The 20,136-nt window shown below is 43.6% G+C and overlaps 1 protein-coding gene across 1 annotated transcript; it reads left to right on the forward strand.

Moving 5' to 3' along the window:
• Positions 1–1,139: 1,139 nt before the first annotated feature.
• LOC118527349 (nuclear RNA export factor 2-like) lies at positions 1,140–10,840 on the forward strand. Its single transcript, XM_078065355.1, has 20 exons — positions 1,140–1,313; positions 1,547–1,697; positions 2,000–2,083; positions 2,199–2,303; positions 2,420–2,500; positions 2,619–2,688; positions 2,836–2,924; positions 3,045–3,152; positions 3,330–3,439; positions 5,279–5,315; positions 5,695–5,763; positions 5,849–5,904; positions 6,044–6,151; positions 6,272–6,330; positions 6,441–6,556; positions 6,649–6,691; positions 7,273–7,345; positions 7,900–8,082; positions 10,464–10,524; positions 10,663–10,840. The coding sequence occupies exons 1-20, from the start codon at positions 1,279–1,281 to the stop codon at positions 10,705–10,707; spliced, it is 1,683 nt and encodes a 560-aa protein (XP_077921481.1). The 5' UTR covers positions 1,140–1,278; the 3' UTR covers positions 10,708–10,840.
• Positions 10,841–20,136: the final 9,296 nt, after the last annotated feature.

Here is a 20,136-nt window from a genome sequence, read left to right on the forward strand (position 1 = left end):
GAGTCGTAATGATCCTAAATGTGCACGGACCAAACAACAGAGATTCAAAGTACATGAAGCAAAAAACTGATAGAGTTGAAAGGAGAAATAACCACATCCATAATTATAATTGGGGCCTTCAACACCACTCCCCTGCCTAGAAAGGGATAAAATTACTAGAGACAAAACAAGCAAGGATATAGGAGGTCTGAATAACACAATAAACAGGATCTATATGACATAAATATCGCACTCCACCCAACGACAACAAAGTACATTTTTCCCCCAATATCTATGTAATATTCATCAAGCTAGATCATCTCCTGGACCAACAAACAAACCTCAACAAATTTTAAAAGAATTGAAATCACACAGAGTACATTCTCTGACAATAATAGACCCAAATTGGAAATCAATAATAGAAAGGAAAAAAAAGAATCCTTACACACTTAGAAATGGTAGTTGTTATATCGTTCCAGTTTGTCATTCAGATCCTTGTGGTAGAGGAGCTGAGATTAGGAAGAGTTGTCCCCTCAGCTGAAAGGCATTTCAGGCTGGGCAAAAAGAAAGTTCACTTTGGATATTTCAAACTGAGTATTGTTGACAGCAAGGCTGGAGGGAGGGGGACAGCTTAGGAGGCTGTTACATCAGTCCCACCTGACATTAAAGCTTGAACTACACCAGCAAAGGAAGTACAGCTTGCTGATCGTTAGTGGGATCAATTTGGTGGCTGATTGTATTTGGGAAGCATGAGAGAGATTGCCTCCCTGGTATTGGTGTGGTTTTTAGACAGACCTGAGAGAAGGTACAATTCAGATGTCTTCCCTGTGTATGGCTGGTTTCCAGTCTAATCCATGGATGCACACATCTCTGTTTTTTATAAATCCTGTTTCATTCTTTAAAAGGTTCAATACAGTTTTATCCTCCTCCTCCTCCTTCCCCAAGATTCCTCCCCTGATAGTGCCATCTGTCAAATAAGGCTCTCTTATCTGGACAAGCAGAGGAGTTTCCTTTCCGGGGTTTGGGGGATTGGACCCTTAGGGCAGGTTGACACTTTGCTTGCCTTACCATGGTGTTAGTCTAAGATGTGGTACATGGTAAGTGGACCACTGATGTGTCTTCAAACTTGTATTTTTGTTCCCCTTTTGAGAACACAATGATGGTGGTAGCTCACCTCAAGGAAGAAAGAAAGTTTGGAGTTCTTTCGGAGGTAATTTTGACAAGAGGAGCCCTCAATATGAACATGGTGGATATGAGCCTCAGCCTTCACACCTCCAGGAAGATGATGGAAATGTATTGATGAAGGATGTCCAGGAGGACCCCCAAGTAAGACAGTAAGTGACCAGGCAGACTGGTTTGCATGCAGCAGCCTCTGGGACTAGGCAACTCTTTCACTCTCCCTGGTCTTCTTTTTCTTTTCTCACTGGAAAACTGAAGAATGCTAGAAGGGGAATAAATGGTTAAGCAATCCTAATTGTAGTCCTGGTGACAGAGAGGTGAGAGTGTATAGAAGAAGACTGTCTTAGCATTTATGACCACCCTCCTCCTTTCCACTTCCCCTCCACAGCACTCCCTATAGCACCCGGCGCAAAAAGAGGAGAGTGAAATGGCAAAATGAAGGCCATATCCATATTACTGTGTGGAGAGATAAAAAAACTCTGAAGAAAATGGGAGAGAACACAAAAGATGGAAACCCAGGGAGCTGGTTCAAGATTACCGTGAGTGTCTTGGCAAGGTCTGCATTAGATAGAATATCCCGGAACCTTATAAAAAAGGAAGACCACATTAAACAACCTTATGTCAATTATTTGGAGGAGAGCTTTCCAATGGAGAGTTCTATCCATTGGAGGGTGTAGGAAATCCATATCTGGCACGAAAATAAGAAATAATGCCAGTAGTCCCTTCTTTTGAAGCCCTGTACAGCTCCATAGAAGGTCAGACAAGAACGCTGTTGGGTCTGTTTTCCAGCTTTAATTCTATGTTGTCTCTCTTTACTCCCATCCTTTCTTTTCACCTTTAGATTCCTTATGGGAGACAGTATGACAAGGCATGGCTAGTGAATTCAATCCAGAGTCATTGCAGTGTCCCCTTCACTCCAGTGGATGTAAGAGAGGATGGTGAAGCCAGATGAGTGGGCACAGGGAAGTGGGGGCGGGGGGAGCCCACTGAGCAGGAAGACTCTCTCCTCCAAAATTATTTGTTGCTTCCCCCTCCTGCAGTTTCACTACGTGAGAAACCAGGCTCGGTTCTTTGTCCAGGATGTTGGCACTGCCTCTGCATTGAAGGATGTCAGCTACAAGATTTGTGACGAGGAGAACCAAAAGGTATGTGTTGAGGGCATTACTTCTACCTAGTCCCGGGGCAGGAGGACAGGGCAGGGGCTGGTCGTTGTCTTTGGGATGAAAGTTCTTGGTGCTGACCCCACGTCTCCTTCCTGCAGATATCTATCTTTGTCAATCCTTCTACTGTACCCTACTCTGTGCGGTATAAGTTGGAGCCAGAAGAAATGGAGCAGCTAAAGGTAATGCAGACTCAAGGTCCATTGTGCCCACACCCACACCCACCTCTTCTTCCTCCAGCCCCTGATTTCCCTATCCCCACCAGAGCCTCCCAGTGGCTTTCTCCATCCCTCTCTGCAGCTGACCATGAACAAACGCTATGACATCTTCCAGCAAGCTCTTGACCTCCAGTGTCTCCGCTTTGACCCAGGTACACTTGACAGCAGTAATTCTAGGGTGGGTGAGGATACAGGGATCTACCTGGGAGGGAGACTGAGGGATGGTGATGTGAGGAGGGATTGGTGCTGGCCCTGGACCCCTCTCAGCCTTCTGATTGCTTCCTCTCGGCTTCCTGAAGACTTGGTGGGCCATGATATAGATATGATCCTGAATCGAAGAAACTGCATGGCTGCCACCTTGCAGATCATTGAAGAGAATTATCCCAAGGTGAGGCCTTAGGCCCAGCGCTGTTATTAATGGTAGGGGGTGGAACTCATGGGGTGGAGGACAGATTTGTCTCTGAGGCCCTAGATGGTAACTGTCACTCTAACTCTTCTTCACCAACAGCTGTTGTCCTTGAACTTGAGCAGCAACAAACTGTACGGGCTGGATGGCCTGTCTGACATTGTACAGATGGTCCCCACAGTCAAGATCCTGAATCTCTCCAAAAATGAGGTGAGAAGAGGGAGCCAGATCAAAGTTGGGGTTGACAGTGAGTGGTAGTGCTCATCAGAGTGATGACAGGAGGCGGGAGAAAGTACCTGTGTGGAAACGTGGGGGCTGGGGGTGCAGGGGCCTATGTGTCTCTCTTTCCCTGGGACTCCTTTCCACTTTCTTCCCCATATTTTTCAGCTGAACTTGGTGTGGGAGTTAAACAAGATGAAAGGGCTGGATCTTGAAGAGCTTTGGCTAGAAGGGAACCCCTTGTGTGACACCTTTCCAGACCAGTCCACCTACATAAGGTCAGTGTGAACACCTCTCACACATCCTGGGAACCTTTGGTTCTGGGAGCCTGAACTGTCCCTGAGAATGCATGTATGCAGGAAGTTGCAACCCTGGTCCTCTAGGACCATAAGTCCCACCTTCTCCTCTCTCTGTGTCCTTCACCTGTAAGGAGTTTCCTTCCTCTGACCTGCTCACCTGTTCTCCTGGTCTGGGGTCTGTTTCTACCTCTCTGCAGCCAGTGTTCTTTTTTTTTTTTTTCTTTTTTTAAAATGATCTTTTTAAAATTTTTTTATTTAAATTCAATTTAGTTAAAATTTAGTGTGTTATTATTTTCAAGGGTAGAATTTAGTGATTCATCAGTTGCATATAACACCCAGGGCTCATTACATGAAGTGCCCTCCTTATGCATTCAGTGTTCCTTAGCATGCCCTCCGAGAGTGTGCTCCAAGAAACAAGGCTCCTCCTCCTCACCAGGACCAGGAGCGACCAGTCTTGAGCCAGATATTGGTGCTTTGGACTGAGAATGGTCCTCCAGTCCAGGGCCTCATGCTGAGACAGGCCTTCCTACCCCTTGCTGAGATTGGTTTTCCCTCACTTGTTCTGAGAGGGGACCTCCTTCCCTTGCTCCAAAAGGGTTGCCCTCTCTAATCTCAGGCTGCCATGGTGGCTTTCCTGCCCTATGCTGAGGGCCGAGGTCCTGGGGGACTGCCATCATGACATCCATTCCTCTGACCCAATGTCAAGAGCAAGGTCCTCCTTGGGAGAAACCAGGGTTCCCTGAGTCAAGGGGCCAGAAATTGGTGACTGCCAGTGAGCAGAGGGCTTCCTGAGGCAGGAGTGGAAGGCAGAGGGCAGAGGTGCTTGAGAGGACAGAAAGACTGCTGACTGGGTCTGGAAATCTCATCTGAGGTCCAGACCTCCCTTCCCTCCACACATTACATCAACGCGATTGATCCTTCAGAGAAGTCCTGGGTAGCCCAGCACAGGTATGATTCCTCAGGCTAGGAACCGACTGAGACAGGCACAGTGCACAGGGGCCATCAGGAGGGAAGGCGGTGATCATAAGAGGGGACCACAGACCCTCAGCCCCATGCTGACCTTGGGCTTGACCCTCTACTCCCTCTGGGAAAGGTCTCCTGGCCCTGTGGCTGCCTCATTCCCCATGCCCAGCTCAGACTGAGCTCACACAGGTGACAAAGTTTCAACCAGCATGCAATGGGCCCCCAGCCCAACACCTGCAATGTTTTCCATTCTACGTCGGATGCCAGGGCCAGCCAGGGCAGATGAAGGAAAGGACTGCAGGCAGAGAGCCATTTCCCCCTTCTCCTCTCTTCCTCCCTGACCCCCAGCACCATGGTAGAGCTTCTTTCCCTTCCCTTTGCTTTGCCTTCTCTTCCTCCTTTGTCTCTGGTTCCCCTATGTCTCTCCCACCTCTCCCCTCCTACCTTCATCCCCTCTTCTGTCTTCATCCCCCTACCTCTCCCTCCTTACCTCCTGGGCCTTGCCTCACTCACCTCCCTACCCCAGCATCCTGGGCTATCCCTGGGGGGATATCATGGTCCTGCAGCATGTTGGACCCCTAATGAGGTAGTAGAGCGCTGGACTCCCACTCCATTCCCACTTTCTGGAGTCTTCAGTGGGGACTTGGAGGAAGGAAGGGAGGCAGGAAGGGAGGCTCAGCCTTAGAGCCTGAGCTCTAAATTTTGTTTCTTGTGGCACTGAAGAAGGGAGTCAGGGCCATCTAGGTGGGAGCTACCCAGTAGAAAGGAGAGGCAGGGAAGGGAGGGAAAGTGTAGGAGGAAGGCTTTGCAACCCTGACCTATCAGTCACTTCTTTCTATTTTGGATTTTGGACAGTGCCATCATGGATTGTTTTCCTAAGTTGTTGCGCCTGGTAAGTGACTACATTCATCATTGTCTCTTACTAACATTGATCACCACCACACCTGCCCTCAAGCCCTTTGGGCCTTGCTTAGATTACAGGTTTGTGTCAGAACCTTAACCATTTTAGGGGACCAGGACTCCTGAAAAAAACATGAATATGTTCCCTGGAAAAATGTACACACACACACACACAAGTTGCATATAATAGTAAATACTTTCAGGACATCATGATGAAGACACTCACGGTAATCTTGTCCATGTAATTTCCAGGGCTCGTTCATACCTAACCTCTGACCCTCACCCTCTCTTGGGCTCATCTTTCTCCCTGATCATCCAGGGGAAGACCACCTCCCTGGTCTCCACTGCTGACTTCTTCTTCCCTTCTCCAGGATGGCCAGGAGTTATCACCACCAATTATCATTGATAATGACACACCCTGCTTGATAAAGCCCTGCAAGGTGAGGGAAAATTGATCAACAACATTTGGGCTATTACAAGGGAGGCTTTATCAGCCACATAATCTCAAATGTCTTTTGATTCCAGGAAAGTTACAAAGGATCTGATGCAATGAAGAGTCTAGTCATGCAATTCCTGCAGCAGTAAGTACTCCTGGGAATCTGGGGAAGGGGTTGGCTAGGGTGGGTGAGGCCACCCAAGCTCAGGACTGCTGACTGGGTCTGGAAATCTCATCTGAGGTCCAGACCACAGAGATAGACTGTCCTCATTACTCTCCCACAGGTACTACTTGATCTATGACTCTGGAGACCGTCAGGGTCTCCTCGATGCCTACCATGATGAGGCCTGCTTCTCCCTGGCCATTCCCTTCAACCCCGAGGACCCAGCCCTGTGAGTAGCAAAGCTCCAACTCTGCTCCTGGGTCCTGTGGCTCCCCAGTGGATACAGGGAAGCTCCTGGAAATACCCACACTGGCCAGACCACCACCTTCTGTTCCTCTTTCTCTGCTAGAAGCAGCTTGTACAAGTACTTCAAGAAAAGCAGGAATATGAAGAAGCCGAAGGAACCCTGTGCGTGTGTGATGAGGAAGATTGGGCAGGGAAAGGGGGTGTGCAGGGGTAATTATAGGGCTCAGGGTGTGGCAGCCCTTGATCTTCGCTTTCTTCTCCTCCCCCCATAGCCCTGTGTGTTCAGCCACTGAAGCATAGAAAACATAACATCGTGCGCTCCCTCTGTGTGCTGCCCAAAACACAGCATGACCGCAGCTCCTTCTTGGTGGACATGTGGTTCCAGACGGTGAGCACCGGCTTCCTCCCAAGGGCAGCCCCAGAAAGCTATGGATGGGTAGGAAGTTTAGGTGACTTAGCACCTGGGCCCTTCCCTTTCAGGAGACGATGCTCTGCTTCTCTGTTAACGGGGTGTTCAAGGAAGGTGAGTGTGCATTGGGCCCCTCCCCAGTTGCCCCACTGCTCCCTCCCTGCTGGCTGGGCTCCCTCTCAGAACTGTCCCAGCTTCCCTGATCCCTTTCCTTCTCTTCCTATTCCTGTTGTGTTCTCCTCCCTCCACTCTGTCCCCAAACCATCCTGGTCTGAACCGGGTCTATGCCTGTCTGCCCCACACAGCTTGGGCATTAGGGACACAGTCTGTTTCCCTAATGAGTTTCATGGCTGTCATCCCAGATCCTTATTCTGAGAACTACCTGGGGTGGTTACTTAACCTCTAAGTTTCCTCGTTTGCAAAATGGGGCTAATAACACCCACCTCTCGGGCAGCTGTGAAAAATGAATCAAATGAATTTGTGAAGTGGTTGTCACACCACCTGTCACATAGTAGAGGCCTTGTCACTGGGAGCAGATTGTTCCTACTGTTGCCATCCCCATACCAGACACCCCGACTCCCAGTGAACAATTATCCCCTTCAGCATGAGTATCAAGTCAGACCCTGACTGGGAACACTGTGTGGGCATGTGAAGCATGTGCAACTCTAATGGGGTATTGTTGTTTGTTGTTAAAGTGGAGGGAAAGTCTCAGGGTTCTGTTCGTGCCTTCACCCGGACCTTCATCGTTACCCCTGCCGGCAGTTCCAGGTGAGTGCTACGTTGTAGGTGGGAATGCTCGTCCCAGCCTGGGCTCAGGGGTGTGGGAACGTGGTGGTGAAGACATCTTGGTTTTCTCAGTATTGTGGGAAGCCAACAGGTAGATCCAAGGAGCGGTCCGGTCTGGTGGTTAAGAACGTGGGCTCTGGAGTTAGAGCACTGGGTTCTCTTCTTGACCCCAGCACTCACTGGGTGCATGTGATCTTGGTTAAGTCACATGACCTCTCTGTGACTCATTGTCTTCCTTGGAAAATGGGGATTAGACTGTCCATTCCCTTGAGCTATTGTAAGGGATAAATGTGGGTGTAAAATCATCCCTGGGTTGCAGGTTAAGTACACATCTAGTGAGGCTGGTAGACAGTCCCTACAAAGGTGGGCTCTGTGGGAGGGGTGGAGGCACCAGCCAAGGAATCTGGGGGCAGGGGGCAGGCACAGTAGAAGTATGGAAGGAATCTGGTTGCTGAGTGGCCGTGGGAGCAGGATCATTGTTGGGGATGTGGAGTTGTACATTCATCCACTTGTCTGAGGGCCCACTTTCCCTTCAGTCTTTGCATCGTGAATGATGAGCTGTTTGTGAGAGATGCCACCCCCACTGAGACTCAGAGTGCATTCTCCAACCAAGAGCCTACACTGACCTCCAGCTCCATGCCCACCCTCTCCCAGGAGCAGCAGGAAATGGTGCATGCTTTCTCCACTCAGTCTGGGATGAAACTCGAGTGGTCTGAGAAGTGAGTGTTGGGTGTACATGGGAAGAAGGGTGAGTTGGGACAGCGACTTGGGTGGGGGAGCGTGAATCGAAATTCACAGGAAATTTGGGGAAAAAAAAGGAAAGAAAGTGGGCCCATGGAAAAGGTATCATACTATTATATATGTGAAGGATTTAAAAAATAGTATAATGCTTGATGACATTGTCTTATATATAGAAAATCTGAAAGAATCTGCCAAAAAGCTACTAGAACTAAAAAACATAGCAGGGTTACAGGATAAAAGACCAATATACAAAACTCATTTGCATTTCTGTGTACTTGCAATGAGCAGTCCCAAAATGAAATTAAGACAACAACCCCATTTACAATAGCATCAAAGTAGTAAAATATTTGGAAACAAATGTAACAAAAGAGGCACAAATCTTATACTCTGAAATCCATAAACATTGTCGAAAAAAATTAAATAAATGGAAAGATATCCCATTTCCATGGGTTGGAATATTGCTAAATGGCTTAATATTGTTAAGATGGCAGTAATACCTAGAGCAATCTACAGATTCAACACAATCCCTGTCAGAATCCTTCTCTGCAAAAATTGACAAGGTTATCCTAAACTTCATATGTAAGTGCACCAAAACTATCTCGAGAGAAAAGAACAAAGTTAGAGGACTCACACTCCCTAATCTCAAAACTTGCTACAAAGGTACAGTAATCAGGACTATGTGGTGCTGGCATATGGACAGTGCATGAATCAATGGAGTAGAATTGAGAGTCCACAAATAAACCCTCACATTTATGGTCAATTGATTGTCAATGAGAGTGCTGAAAAAAATCTGTTGGGAAAAAAATTAGTCTTTTCAGCAAGTGGTATGGGGACAACAGGATATCCACACGCAAAACAATGAATTTTGACCCCAGATTCACATCATGTATGCACATAGACTATAAATGGATCAAAGATCTAAAGGTTAAGAGCGAAAACTATAAAAATCTTAGAAGAAAACATAGGTGTAAGTTTTCATTAATTAGGCAAGTGTTTCTTACATCTGACACCAAAAGCACAAGCAACCAAAGAAAAAATAGATAAATTGGGCTTCATCAAAATTAAAAGCTGTTGTGCACCAATGGACAGTATCAAAAGAGTGAAAATCCTGCCAAAGGAATGGGAGAAAATATTTGCAAATCACATATCTGACAAGAATATATGAAGAACCCTTGCAGCTCAACAGCAAAAGGACAAAGAACCCAATTTTAAAAAGTGGAAGGGCGGTCTGAATAGACATTTCTCCAAAGAAGATATACAAGGGACCGAGGAGCACATTTAAAACTTCTCAGCATCATTAGTCATTAAGGAAATGCAGATTAAACCCACAATGAGTTACTACTTCACACCCACTGGGATGGCTTTAATCAATAAAATGAATGATAGCAAGTGTTGGCGCAGATATGGAGCAATTGGATTTCTTATGTATTATTGATGAGAATATAAAATGGAACAGTGGTTGGGGAAACATTTTGGCAGTTCCCCAAAATGTTAAACATGGAGTTACCCTATGACCCAGTAATTCCACGCCCCAGTATCTAAGGAAAACATATGTTCACTCTAAAACTTGTACAGGAATGTTCATAGCAGCATTATTCATAATAGCCAAAAAGTGGAAACAACCCAAATGTCCCTTAGCTGATGAATGGATAAACAAATCTGGTACGTCCACATGGTAGAATATTATTCAGTCATAAAAAGAATACAGTTCTGATATATGCCATGCCGTGGATGAACCTTGAAAACATGCTAAGTGAAAGAAGCAAGCCTCAAAAGGTCACATATTGTATGATTCCATTTATATGAAATGCCCAGCATAGGCAAATCCACAGGGACCAATGCAGATTAGTGTTTTCCAGGGTCTGGGGAAAGGGGAGGAATAGGGAGTCATCTCTAATGTTTAAGGAGTTTTGTTTTTTTTTTTTAGGCGATAAAATTATATGGGAATTAGATAATGGTGATGGTTGTGCAATCTTGTGACTATACTAAGAAAACACTGAATTGCACACTTTAAAATGGTATGTGCATAAAAAAATAATAAAATGGTATGTGCATTATATCTCAGTAAAAATGATTAGAAACTTGTACTCTTAAATTTTCCATTTATTTTCTTGAACGTCTTTCTTTATCAATGTATATTAAGTTCTCTTGTTCTTTTGGAGAGCTTTATTTTCTGTTTTGAATTCTAGTGGGCATGAATGCCAGTGATAGGCATTTTCACTAGGTCTTTCTTCATCATTGCACATAGTGTTCATACTGGTACATGCATCCCAGCAAAAAAGTGGCACAGATTTAGCATCGCATGGTCAGCCTGTCTGTACTGTGGTACTAATGGAGATCACCTGTTCTCCCACTCCAGGTGCCTTCAGGACAACGAGTGGAACTATACCAGAGCTGGTCAGGTCTTCACTATGCTCAGGGTGAGGTCTAGGAGTCATTAAGCGGGCTACAGATGGGCATTTCTGGGCCTTCAGGAAGGTCAAGAAGGTGGGGGCTGGGTGGCCTGGGAATGAGACTCCGGATCTGGGTCTTCTGATGTCCCAATTCCTTCCCTCCAGAACGAGGGCAAGATCCCAGAGGAGGCCTTCAAGCAAATCACCTAAAAGAAGCCTTGGATGTCCACGTCATCAGTTTCTCTTTTCTCCAACCTAAGGCCATGCCCATGACTGGGGATGGAGGCCTGACTGACCAAGAAATCAAAATTACCTTGCAAGCCAGGTAACATAACCACCTGAAGGATCAGTTGTTCCACGTATTTTGCCCACACATGATTGCTGTTTATTTTCATAATAAAGAGTTATGTTGCACGTTGTGTGTTGTGTGTCCTGGATCGTTCTTCTCCTGCCCCAACCATGAGCCAGTGAGTCCAGGCCTAAAAGGCCCTGTCCTCTCCCCGACGTTATTCACCCTGGCAGTCCCCGGCAGGTACACAGGCTTGACTCCATAGGTAGTATGTCAATAAGTTCTGGTGAGAAGGTACACACACTGCTTCCAGGGATTGGCCTTTGGAAACAGTGTGACTCAGTCAGATGCTCTACCTGGAGGCCTGCAAAAGCAGGCATGTGACCTGGAACAATACGGGCTTTGCAAGGGCTGCCTACCGGCTAGTGAGGGCCGTGGAAGGAAGGAAGATGAGGACTCACACATATTTACTTCTTATTCCTAATCATTTGAATGCATTCAAAGGCATACTGTCAACAGTTTTATGACTTGCACACAAGTGAATGGGAAATGGGCCCTCCCACACCTCTCACCATGCTTGCATTTGTCTTCTCATCCAGCCACTGTACTGCCCCTCCCCTCTCTGAAGGTGCACTGTGGGAGGGATCTCACTTTAGCACCTGAGAGTGAGGGAGAGCCAGCCGGTTTGCCCAGTGCATTTCTCAGAGAGCTGACAAGGGTGCTCCGTGTCCATGTGCTTGAGGGGGTTCAGACATTTAGTTTCACTTCCAGACAAACAACAATAGCACGGAATCTCACATTATGGTCGGTTCTGTGGGACCTTTCTCAATGATCAGCAATTGGCAGTTCCGAATCGCAGGCAAGAGTTGAAAGGGACACGTGTGCAATTTATTTTCCACACTTCTGTAATGTTTGGACTTTAGACCACAAGCAGGCATAATTCTCTTTCTTTAAAGATTTTATTTATTTATTCATGAGAGAGAGAGAGAGAGGCAGAGGCAGAAGGAGAAGCAGGCTCTCCACGGAGCAGGGAGCCAAACGCCAGACTCGATCCCGGGACCCTGGGATCATGACCTGAGCCGAAGGCAGACGCTTAACCGACTGAGCCACCCAGGCGTCCCTGACAGGCATAAATCTCGAAATTAAAATAGTAGCAGTACCAAGTTTCTCACTACCATCCTATATAAATGATGGCACTGGTGAGGTACCACCAGTTTACAAATTATGCCTCTATTGGCAGGTCTCACGTAAGTCATTTCCTACCACTCGCCACTTTTCAGTTCTTTATGTACATTTACACAAGGAATCCATACGGGGGTGTGTGAATTTCTTAGAAATATGAACTGAAGGAATAATTGCCATTACATAAGGAGTAATTCCATGCTATTCCATGCAGTGCCTCCGTGGTCAGAGACAAGTCTCAGCCTCGTCACCCAGAGAACCGAGCCTGCCTTGTGAGGAATAGAGGCAGTCTCCCATGTTAGCGAGCAGTTGCAGTGTCTGGCTCAGATTAGGCTCTCTGAGCTGAGTTCCCTCATGGCCAGGGACCATGGAACCCATTGCATGGCCCCTTACTGCCTCTCTCTACATCATTACATCTACATCATTAGGTTTCCACATCCTTGGCCTCCTTCCCTAGCTAGCTCAGATGCCATGGACTTCCAGTCACTCATTCTCCTGCCAATTCTGCCAATTCCCTTGGTCCCATGGTACACAGGCATCAAGTTTATGGACACCTCCAACCAGATGCCCTTCTCACAAAGGCTGCTACTGGGGATGGGTGGTGGACCCCTCCCCGTATCCCATCAGGACCCAGGAACCTCTGTGGGGAAGGAACCCCAGAAGCAGCTGCAGGAACTCCGGGAGGAGTGGCCTTGATGATGGCTTTTTCTATCTCCAACTAGCTTCTGTGCCTTTCCTAAAAATCTCTCTGACTCCAGTATTTTACTCTGTTCCCAACACTTTGTCCCAGATCTTGCTCTGAACTGAGGCCCTTATCCCTAGGATTCCTGCCTGGAAACTCCACCCCTAACTCTAGTGTATAACTGCTGCTTATCTTTCTAAATATGGATTCTATTTATCCTACTTGCCATTTCTTTAATGATCACAGAATTTCTCTTCAAGCACTGCTCCTTATGATTCTACCACCCTGTAACCCCTGTGCTGGAGAAAGTCAGTCTTGGATGTGAACACATCACCCCTTCAGTGACCATAACCAAGGGCAGAAGCCTTGGCCCTAGATCATACAAGAATAAACAGGGTCTCACACCCTTGCCAAAATAAAGCAGAGAGAAATGGTGTCTGGCTGTTCTTAGCACCCTAACCTGCATCAAAGAAAGGTAGTAATGTAATGGTAGGATGGCATGATTTCTGAGGGTTGCGGGGGAGAGTGTCTGTGGCAGGGTCTGAAATTTTGCAGTTGTAACAGGATCCCAGCTGTGATGGTTAATTTTATGTGTCAACTTAGGTAGACTGTGGTACCCAGATACTTGGTCAAACATTATTCTGGATATTTCTATGAGGATTGTTTGGGATTAGATTAATATTTAAATCTTAGAGCAAAGCAGATTACTCTTCATTATGTGGGTGGGTCACATCCAATCAGTTGAAGGCCTAACAGAGAAAAGACTGACCTCCCTGAAGGAAGAGGGAATTCTGCCAGCAAACCACCTTCAAAACTGAACTGCACCTCGGGGCACCTGGGTGGCTCAGTCGTTAAGCGGCTGCCTTTGGCTCAGGTCATGATCCCAGGGTCCTGGGATCGAGCCCCGCATCGGGCTCCCTGCTCAGTGGGAAGCCTGCTTCTCCCTCTCCCACTGCCCCTGCTTGTATTCCCTCTCTCGCTTCTCTCTCTCTCTGTCAAATAAATAAATTAAAAAAAAAAAATTGAACTGCACCTCTTCCCTAGGTCTCCAGCCTGCCAGCCTGTCCTGCAGATTTGGGGCTTGTCAGGTTCCACAATAGCATGAGCCAACTCCTTAATTAAGAAAAAAAAAAAAAAAAAGAATGAACAATGACACACCAACAAACTGGACAACCCAGAAGAAATGGAAAAATTCTTGGAAACATACAACCTACTAAGATGGAATCAGGAAGAAATAAAAAGTCTGAACAGACCAATTACTCGTAAGAAGATTGGACGAGCATTAAAAAAAGAAAAAAAATCTCCCAATGAAGAAAAATTCAGGACCAGATGGCGTCACTGGTGAATCTTACCCAACATTTATAGAAAAATTAATGACAATCCTTCTCAAACTCTTCCAAAATATTGAAGAGGAAAGAACATTCCCAAATTCATTTTATGAGGCCAGCATTACCTTTATATCAAAACTAGAAAGGACACTACTAGAAAAGAAAACTACAGGCCAATATCCTTGATGAATATAGATGCAAAAAAAAAATCAATAAAATATTTGCAAACCAATTCCAGCAGCACATTAAAGGATAATTCGCCATGATCAAGTGGGATTTATCCCTGGGATTCAGGGATGGTTCAACATACGCAAATCAGTAAATGTGATACATCGTATTAATAGAATGAAAGAAAAAAATTATATGATCACTCAATAGAAGCAGAAAAAGCCTTTGACAAATTCCAACACCTGTTCATGATAAAAACTCTTAACAAATTAGCTATAGAAGGAACATACCTCAACATAACAAAGGCCATATATGACAAGCCACCACTAACATCATTCTCAATGGCAAGAGGTTAAAAGCTTTTTCTCAAAGATCAGACATAAGACAAAGGTGCCCACTTTGACATCTTCTACTCAACATAGTACCAGAAGTCCTTGCCAAAACAATTAGGTATTAAGAAGAAATAAAAGGCATCAGAATTGGAAAGGAAGAAGTGAAATTATCTCTATTTGAAGATGACATGATTTTATACAGAGATAATCCTAAAGATTTTACCCAAAACTGTTAGATCTAATCAATGAATTCAGTAGTGGCAGAATACAAAATTAACATACAAAAATGAGTAGCATTTCTATGTGCCAACAGTGAATTATCTGGAAAAGACATAAAGAAAACAATCCCATTTATGACAAAAGCAAAAGTCAACTATCGAGACTTCATCAAGATAAAAAGCTTCTGCACAGTGAAGGAAACAATCAACAAAGCTAAAAGGCAGCCTATGGAATGTGAGAAGATATTTGCAAATGACATATCTGATAAAGGGTTATTATCCAAAGTCTATAAAGAACTTATCAAACTCAACACCCAAAAAACAAATAACCCAGTTAAGAAATGGGCAGAAGACATGAATAGACATTTTTCCAAAGAAGACATCCAGATGGCCATCAGACACATGAAAGGATGCTCAATATCACTCATCATCAAGGAAATACAAATCAAAACCACGATGAGATACCACTTCACACCTCTCAGAATGGCTAAAATTAACAACACAGGAAACAACAGAGGTTGGAGAGGATGTGGAGAAAGGGTTAGAGGGAATGCAAACTGTTGGTGGGAATGCAAACTCATGTAGCCACTGTGGAAAACAGTATGGAGGTTCCTCAATAAGTTAAAAATAGAACGACCTTACAACCCTGCAATTGCACTCCTAGGTTCGGAGGGGCACATGCACCCCGATGTTTATAGCAGCATTAGTAACAATAGTCAAATTATGAAAAGAGCCCAAATGTCCATTGACTGATGAATGGATAAAGAAGAGGTGGTATAGGGGTGCCGGGGTGGCTCAGTCGGTTGAGCATCCAACTCTTGGTTTTGTCTCAGTTCATGATTTCATGGCTCTTGAGATCAAGGCCCACGTGGGGCTTCATGCTCAGTGGGGAGTCTGCTTAAAGTTTCTCTCCCTCTACCCCTCCCCCACTCTCTCTCAAATAAATAAATAAATCTTTATAATAATATATCACCTCTTCATATATATATATGCATATATATATATAGACTATTATCCAGCCATCAAAGAGAATGAAATCTTGCCATTTGCAACAGTGTGAATGGAGCTACAGTGTATTATGCTGAGTGAAATAAGTCAGTCAGAGGAAGACAAAATACCATATGATTTCACTCCTATGTGGAAATTAAGAAACAAAACAGATGAACAAACTGTGGGTTGATGGAGGGGAGGTGGGCAGGGGTCAGACTAAATGGGTGATGGATATTAAGGAGGGTACTTGTGTTGAGCACTGGGTGTTATATGTAAGTGATGAATCACTAAATTCTACTCCTGAAACCAATATTACACTTTATGTTCACTCATTAGAATTTAAAGAAAAATCTGAAACAAACAAAAAAGAAACAATCTCATTTACACTAGCACCAAAAACAATAAAATACTTAGGAATAAATTTAACCAAGGAGGTGAAAGGTCACTACACTGAAAACTACAAAACATTGATTTAAGAAATTGAAGAACACAAATAATTGGAAAGAAGTCATAGATGGAAAGAATTAATATTGTTAAAATGTCCATACTACCCAAACCATCTATAGATTCAATGCAATCCCTATCAAGATTCTAATGGCATTTTTTTTTACAGAAATGGAAAAAAGCAATCCTCAAATTTATATGGAACCACAAAAGACACTGAATAACCAAAGCAATCCTGAGAAAGAAGAACAAACTGGGAGGCATCACATTTCCTGATTTCAAGCTGTATCACAAAGCTAGAGTAATCAAAACTACATGGTATTGGCATAAAAACAGACACATAGATCAATAGAAAAGAATTGAGAGCCCAGAAATAAAGCCAAGCATATACAGGCAACTAATATTTGACAAGCAAGCCAAGAATACTCAATAGAGAATAGACTATCTCTTCAATAAATGGTGCTGGGAAAATTGGATATTCACATGTAAAAGAATAAAACTAGACTTCTATGTTACACCATTTGTAAGAACTAAAACCATAAAACTCCTAGAAAAAAAAACATAGAGAAGAAAGCTCCTTGACATGAATCTTGGCCATGATTTCTTGGGTATGGCACCTTAAGCGCACGCAACAAAATCAAAATTAAACAAGTGGAACCACATCGAACTAAAAAGCTTCTGCTCAGAAAAAACAAAAAAAGATCAACAACAAAATAAAAATTCAACCTATGGAATGGGAGGAAATATTGCAAATCATATATCATATACCCCATATATCATATAAGGGGTTACTATCCAAAATATATAAAGAACTCATGCAACTCAATAACAGCAAGCAATCCAATTAAAAAATGAGCAAAGGCGTGAATAGACATTTCTCCAAAGAAAATATAGAAATGGCTGACAGATACATGAAAAGGTACTCAACATCAATAATCTTTAGGGAAATGCAAATCAAAACCACAATGAAATATCACCTCACACCTGTTAGAATGGCTATCATAAAAAAAAGACAAGAGATACAGGTGCCTGGGTGACTCAGTTGGCTAAGCATCTGCCTTCAGCTCACGTCATGATCCCAGGGTCCTGGGATCGAGCCCTGTGTTGGGCTCCCTGCTCAGCAGGGAGTCTGCTTCTTCCTCTCCCTTTGCCCCTCCCCCCCGGCTCCTGCTCTCTCTCTCTCAAATAAACAAAAATCTTTAAAAAAAAAGACAAGAGATAATTAATGCTGACAAATATGGAGAACAGGGAACCCTGTGTACTGTTGTTGGTGGTGAGTCTGTGTGTGTGTGTGTGTGTGTGTGTGTGTGTGTGTATACTATTTAGCTATAGAAAAGAAGAAACCCTGCCATCTGTGACAACGTGGATGCACTTTAAAGGCATTATGTTAAGTGAAATAAGTCAGACAGAGAAAGACAAATATTGTATGACCTCACTTATACGTGGAATACAAAAACAAAACAAAAGAAACTCATAAAAAAAATGAGAGATCAGATTTGTGGTTACTGGAAGCAGGAGATCAGGTGTCCTGGGAATTGGATGAAAGTGATCAAAAGGTACAAACTTCCAGTTATAACATAAAAAAGTAGTGGGGATGTAATGTACAACATGATGACTACAGTTAACACTGCTGTATGGTGCATTTGAATGTTACTAGGAGAGCAAATCCTAAAAAAGTTCTCATTATAAGGAAAAAAACACATTGTTTTTGCTTTTTAAAATATCAAAAACTAATGATATATTATATGTTGGCTAACTGAATTTAAATTAAAAAAATTAAATATCTATGAGCGGATTGATGTTAAGTAAACCCACTGTCATCATTTTACAATATACGTAAGTCATTATGCTGTATACCTTAAACTTATACAGTGCTGTATGTCAGTAATGTCTCAATGAAACTGAAAGAAAAAAGGAAAATACACACACACATACACACACACACGTGTGCACGCACACACACATAAGCTATTGGCTCTGTTTGTCTGGAAAACCCTAACTAGTACACCAGGTGATGCTGAAACTGCTATTGCACGGATCACACTTTGAGTAGTAAGAACTGGAGAATATCTGGCAAGTGGGCACATGGTTTCATCTATAATAATGCTCATTTCAGCATTGTTTGTGAGAGCAAAAGTGTAGGAAAAAACAAAATGTCCATCAAAGGGGGTCCAAAAAATGCATTGTGATTCATTCTTAAAGTGTGATATCGTATAGCAATAAAAGTGAGTGTCTTAGAACTATAGGAATCAGGCCTTATATTCATCTGAAAAATGTACCATTATATCAGATTATCAAATGGAAGATAAAGGCACCTACAGTATGAATATATATGTATATGTATGTATGTATGTGTGTGTATAACAATTTTTTATTAATTTTATTTTATTGTGTTATGTTAATCACCATACATCATTAGTTTTTGATGCAGTGTTCCATGATACATTGTTTGCCTATAACACCCAGTGCTCCATGCGATATGTGCCCTCTTTAATACCCATCACCGGGCTAACCCATCCCCCCACTCCCCTCCCCTCTAGAACCCTCAGTTTGTTTCTCAGAGTCCATCGTCTCTCATGGTTCGTCTCCCCCTCCGATTTCCCCCCCTTCATTTTTCCCTTCCTACTATCTTCCTCTTTTTTTTTTTTAAACATATAATGTATTATTTGTTTCAGGGGTACAGGTCTGTGATTCAACAGTCTTACACAATTCACAGCACTCACCATAGCACATACCCTCCCCGATGTCCATCCTCCAGCCACCCCATCCCTCCCACCCCCCTCCACTGCAGCAACCCTCAGTTTGTTTCCTGAGATTAAGAGTCTCTTATGATTTGTCTCCCTCTCTGGTTTCGTCTTGTTTCATTTTTCCCTCCCTTCCCCCATGATCCTCTGTCTTGAGTCTCAAATTCCTCATATCAGTAAGATCATGATACTTGTCTTTCTCTGATTGACTTATTTCGCTTAGCATAATACCTTCTATTCCATCCACGTCATTGCAAATGGCAAGATTTCATTTTTTTTGATGGCTGCATAATATTCCTGTGTGTGTGTGTGTGTGTGTGTGTGTGTGTGTATGTGTGTGTGTGTGTGTGTACCACATCTTCTTTATCCATTCATCTGTTGATGGACATCTTGGCTCTTTCCATAGTTTGGCTATTGTGGACATTGCTGCTATAAACACTGGGGTGCACGTACCCCTTTGGATCACTACATTTGTATCTTTGGGGTAAATACCCAGTAGTGCAATTGCTGGGTCATAAGGTAGCTCTATTTTCAACTTTTTGAGGAACCTCCATACTGTTTTCCAGAGTGGCTGCACCAGCTTGCATTCCCACCAACAGTGTAGGAGGATATCCTTTTCTCCGCATCCCCGCCAACATCTGTTGTTTCCTGACTTGTTAATTTTAGCCATTCTGACTGGTGTGAGGTGGTATTTCATTGAGGTTTTGATTTGTATTTCCCTGATGCCGAGTGATGTTGAACACATTTTCATGTGCCTGTTGGCCATTTGGATGTCTTCTTTGCTGAAATATCTGTTCATGTCTTTTGTCCATTTCTTGATTGGATTATTTGTTCTTTGGGTGTTGAGTTTGGTTAAGTTCTTTATAGATTTTGGATACTAGCCCTTTATCTGATATGTGATTTGTAAATATCTTCTGCCATTCTGTCAGTTGTCTTTTGGTTTTGTTGATGTATATAACATTTTTTAAGAATACTTTCATTCACAGTTCAAACATAAAGCAATTTATGGAGTGTACAAACACCTTATTCTGGTTATTAGTTACATCTCAGGGGCAGGGAAGACAGATGGTGCAATTAAGGGGATGGACTCAAAGCACTTGTTACGTTTATTGTTTAACCTGGGTTATGGGTACACAAGGGTTTATTTTATAGCTTTTTGTAAAAGTTAGTGTATTTGATATTTTTGATAAGTAACAAATAAAACATTTAGGGGCTGAAGTTCTTTATCATAAATGTATATTCATTTTATCAAACAATTAAAA

This window comes from Halichoerus grypus, chromosome X, assembly GCF_964656455.1.
Source record: "Halichoerus grypus chromosome X, mHalGry1.hap1.1, whole genome shotgun sequence".
Lineage (NCBI taxonomy): Eukaryota > Metazoa > Chordata > Mammalia > Carnivora > Phocidae > Halichoerus > Halichoerus grypus.